This window comes from Gymnoscopelus braueri, assembly GCF_963280865.1.
Source record: "Gymnoscopelus braueri genome assembly, chromosome: 23".
Taxonomy (NCBI): domain Eukaryota; kingdom Metazoa; phylum Chordata; class Actinopteri; order Myctophiformes; family Myctophidae; genus Gymnoscopelus; species Gymnoscopelus braueri.
The window spans coordinates 10,660,688-10,665,687 of NC_137625.1; the positions used below are offsets into that span (position 1 = coordinate 10,660,688).

At 44.4% G+C, this 5,000-nt stretch overlaps 1 protein-coding gene across 1 annotated transcript in view; it reads right to left on the reverse strand.

Moving 5' to 3' along the window:
* Positions 1 to 5,000, reverse strand: part of ano2b (anoctamin 2b) — a 115,272-nt gene that overhangs the window by 42,722 nt on the left and 67,550 nt on the right. Inside the window, 2 exon segments of the mRNA XM_080420624.1 lie at positions 3,930 to 4,131; positions 4,699 to 4,773. Coding sequence (XP_080276750.1) covers positions 3,930 to 4,131; positions 4,699 to 4,773 — 277 coding nt within the window.

A 5,000-nucleotide genomic window follows, 5' to 3' on the forward strand; every position in this document is an offset into this window, starting at 1 on the left:
AATGATCTAACATATTTACAAACAAGATCTTTGACAGTCATTAAGATCTTGACAATGGCAGATCAATGTGCGAACGTGCAAGGGGATTTTCGGGACCGCTATAATATGTTCATCATGAGTGACGCCCCCCAAGGCATGTCCTTCTGGGGTTATGCCGCAATTTGGACCCTCAGCTAAGGAGAGTAACCCAATGCCATACCTTTGCCAGGGTAAGTGCTCTCCACCGAGGGGTTTTTGGTCACCGGGACCTCAGCAGGAGATTGGAGTTGATAGGTCACCATCCCACACAACAGCCACAATCCATGAATGTTCGCATGACGCATTCATCAGTTGTAAAAAACTATCACTCAATAACTTTTCAAGTCATTTGTGATGCCAGCCTTACCAGGCTATCTTTTCTAAACGTGGTGGGGGTATGCACCACTACTTTTGCAAAACAGCAGAGTACGGACATGTCTCATGGACATGAGTTACATTTATTTATTTTAAAAAGTATTCCTATCACGATGAGCTCTTTGGTGTGGTTCATATATTAGGTGATGAAGATTATCCTCTCACAGAATATCTGTTAATCCTACTGACACTGTAGGAGTGCCCAAATACGCCAAAGATCAGTGCATCGGGCTACTAGGATTAGTGGGGAGGACTCTACTGTACATGCCAGGCCTGAGAAAGTGTTATTCTGGCCTGTGGGGCTCTGCACAATATTGCGATAAAGTTATCGCTATTACAGGGTGCCAATGCATGTTCCACTGTAGCCAGGCAAGCATGAACAGCACAGCCCCCATGGGGTCTCATTCATCACTACTAAAATAATATTTTCCAAGTATGCTATTCAATACGGGAAACAGACAACAATAGACACAACATGTTTACATATTTGTATTTACGTGATGTATGTTTCAGGTTTTTTTGTTCATCTCTTTTAAAATATCGTTGATGGCTAGAAGTGAGTGAAGAAGTAATCTATCATTTTTTTCCAGACCACATTCTACTGACTTCCTTTACGGTATGTCCATATCGGAGAATTTGCTCTCTTTGGCCAAATTCTGCTTCTCCATGCCATAATATCGAGGGGTAAGGCCTCTGAAACGAAAATATTAAAAAGGCGTGATATTTAAATGCCGATAGTTTGCAGCCACCACATGTATCACCAGCCAACCATTCTTACACTGTGATTGGCGCGATACAGCCGTTTCATAAATCACACGTGAACCCTGTCATGAGATGATTCCTGCGGTTGGATTTGCTGGTTCCTACATTAGATGGATAAATGAGAGCCAATGACTCCATTAACCACTTAACCACTTTTAACCACTTAATCACTTAACAAGTTAACCACAAAGAAATGCCTAAATTATTTTGAAAATAGCCGATGCCACGCGTTGTGAGCTTGTAGATCTACTAAATTCAGGGGGGGAATAACTGTCTAAAATGACATGCCCAAAATTGGGATGATCCGGGTTAAAGCTGTGTGCATGCGTGCGTGTGCATGTGCATTCGCTCACGCATAGGATTAGAGGCTCTGCATAATTCAACACTGCTCATTCACATTACATGCGCACCCACACACACGCACGCACGCACACGCACACACACACACACACACACACACACACACACACACACACACACACACACCACAAAGCATTAGAGACTACGGATTTTGCTATTGCCCATTCATATCTCTCTCACTCTCACACACACACACACACACACACACACACACACACACACACACACACACACACACACACACACACACACACACACACACACACACACACACACACACACACACACACACACACACACACACACACACACACACCCTCTTCATTCTAATGCCTAATGTCTTCATCGGATAGAGCAGATTACCTCACGGCACAATGACGGCAATAAATGTAGTCTAATGCCCTGAATGAATGTGTTCACTTCACTTCACGCACGCACGCACGCACGCACACACACACACACACACACACACACACACACACACACACACACACACACGCGTGCGTGCGTGCGTACAGCACAGATTAATGCCATCCAGAGAGTCGGGGGGCAGTCAAAAGCACAGAACTGGAGCACGCAGAATGAACCAACATTGTTGGAATTCCTACTTGGCTGACGGCCGAAACATGAATGGTTTTGGTTTGTGAGAGACGCGGAAAAAAAAGTACCGTCGTTAAAATGACAAGAGCAACATTTGACGGAGCAATTATGATGGCATTCACGCCACGGCCCACGCATGTGAATGCTTCCGTTCACATCCGGTGCGCTGACCGCACAAAGGAGCTTAAGAGCCAACGGCAGCCGCCTGAGAGCAGGGGATGACCAAATAACACTTATTTAGTACTCCGTTCTGATTGGACCATCAAGGCATTCCGCAGTCCGCCACTCTGTCTCTGGAAGTGTGTAAGCTTGTAAAAGCTAATAAAAACTGTTTTCAAATAAATATTAACCATTTTCTACCCTGGTGTCCCTATTTTGGGAAAGTTACGATAGGCTTAAGGTTTTCAAAATGTTCATGACGTGCCCAAAATAGGGACGCCGGGTTTAAAGTGATTAACCCATTGAGACCTGAAGCCGATTGTACATGTCTCCTAAATCTCAACAGTTTTCTGAAAAACGTATGTTTCTATATCAGTGGTTCTCAATCTTTTTCATGTCAAGGACCCCCAAAATGATATGTATTTGGCCGCGGACCCTCATCAAAATATTTTGTTCCAGGGACCCCCCAGAAGCAAAGCTTTGAGTTAAAAATGTTCGCTTTAAAAGTATTTATATTAAAAGATTTGCACACATTTTCACGATTCTTCAAAAATAGTAGATCTACAAGCTATGAGCTTGTATATCTGCTATTTTTGAATAGCCCAAAGTGTGAAATAATGCTTTTTAGCTCAAATCTAAAAATGACACAGTTCCAGGTCTTAATGGGTTAAGTCTGTCTGTGTTTTATTTTATAAATATTTAACCAATGAAAAGTATTAACAAGAGCTTGAGACTAAATAATAACACCATTGGATCCATTGGAACCATTGGTTCTTTTTCATTTCCTGAAAGGTAATGGTTTCGGGCATACGAGGTTTCTGGCCAACAGCGATGATATACCGTATATCGTCTCTGTCGGGTCATTCCGGTGGAAACCGCATATGTCCAAATCTGTTACTTTTCAGGATTCAAATTCCAAAATAGCAAAAGTAGCAGATCTATAAGCTCAAAAACGTGTCGCTTGGAGCCGCGTCTCGAGCTTGTAGATCTGCTGCTTTTGTTGATTTTGTGTGACGCTGCAGTGTGATCAAGTAGGGCGTTAATTTACAAAAAAACACAAAAAGTGAAAACAAGAGGTTTCTGGCCGACAGCGACGAACAGCATGTGGTTATCAAAGCATTCTCCTGCTGTGGTGATGATGCTGTGGTCTGGTCTGGGAGAGAGAAGTGGAACAGCTGTTTGTCTGACTGGTGGAAGTAGGTTAAACTACGGGGATGTCTGACAACACATCTCTCTCTCTCTCTCTCTCTCTCTCTCTCTCTCTCTCTCTCTCTCTCTCTCTCTCTCTCTCTCTCTCTCTCTCTCTGCGTCTCTCTCTCTCTCTCTCTCTCTCTCTCTCTCTCTCTCTCTCTCTCTCTCTCTCTCTCTCTGCGTCTCTCTCTCGCGTGTCTGGAATAGCCTCAGCTGATTGGTCAAATGGCACACACCGCTCGCCTGCTAGACTAAATGGGAATAGCCGGTACACATCAAAGTTTCATCAAACCAGGCACATGCACGCATACTGCATGTGTGTTCTCTGTGTGTGTGTGTGTGTGTCTGTCTGTCTGTCTGTCTGTCTGTCTGTCTGTCTGTCTGTCTGTCTGTCTGTCTGTCTGTCTGTCTGTCTGTCTGTCTGTCTGTCTGTCTGTCTGCCTGTCTGTCTGCCGCTAAGATACCTAGCTCGGTGAGCCAGACGGCGACAGCTCCGTAGATCTCGTCCAGGATGAGGATGACCACCAGGTTGATGATGACGGCGGTGGCCGTCACCGTCACGCGCACGTTGGCCTTGGTCTCCGGGTCGGGGCTCATGGCCATCAGCGCTGACACCGTGATGCGGTACACGATGACACCGAACACCGCAGAGAATGTCAGGCCAAACTGATCCGAGGAGGGAGAGAGAGAGAGAGAGAGAGACAGGCAGACAAACAGACAGAGAGAGAGAGAGAGAGAGAGAGAGAGAGAGAGAGAGAGAGAGAGAGAGAGAGAGAGGAAAAAGGGATGGAGGGAGAGTAAAAGGAAGGAGGCCGGAAGGAGAGGAGAGAGATAGCGAGAGAAACGGATGAGAGAGCGATGGAAGGATGATAATGCACCTTGCTGAATATTTCAAAGAACAAAATCAATGTAGGTCACTTGTTTTAATCGTTAATGTTCTTGCCTCAGGCACGCAAAGTCATTCATTCATTCATTTGTTCATGTAAATTAGGCCTCATCATCATACAAGTAATTGAAAAGCAAATCATAAACACTCGTAAAACGCTATATCTCTCCTTCGTTGCATACATTACATCGGTCATGCAATGATTGATTTAATGTCGTTCATCTGGCCATCTGTCTGCCCATTCACATACTTCCATTTGTTCATCCACACATGCAGCATGCATCCATCGCCTCATATAGACACGGTCCATACTGTACATGATGTACTTCTATTATTCATGTACTGACCATGAAGAGAATGGAGGAGATGTTGATGCAGTATCCAGGCATTCGGTCTCTCCAGGTCAACTTCTTTTTGGCGGTCTGACCCAAACATAGGAGAAGACAGCAGTACAGGTCATGCATATGCTTTATGGCCGGTGCTTCTCAACCTGTGGTTCGTGAGGGTATTGCAAGTGGCCCCCCAAACAACTGGCAGAACACTAAGATTTGAATGATAATATAACAAAAAATGTCATTTTATTTTTTCTTTAAAAGCTTAAAACGTTTTCATTGTGATACCAATAAATAGGAAGTCGCGAACACCCTTG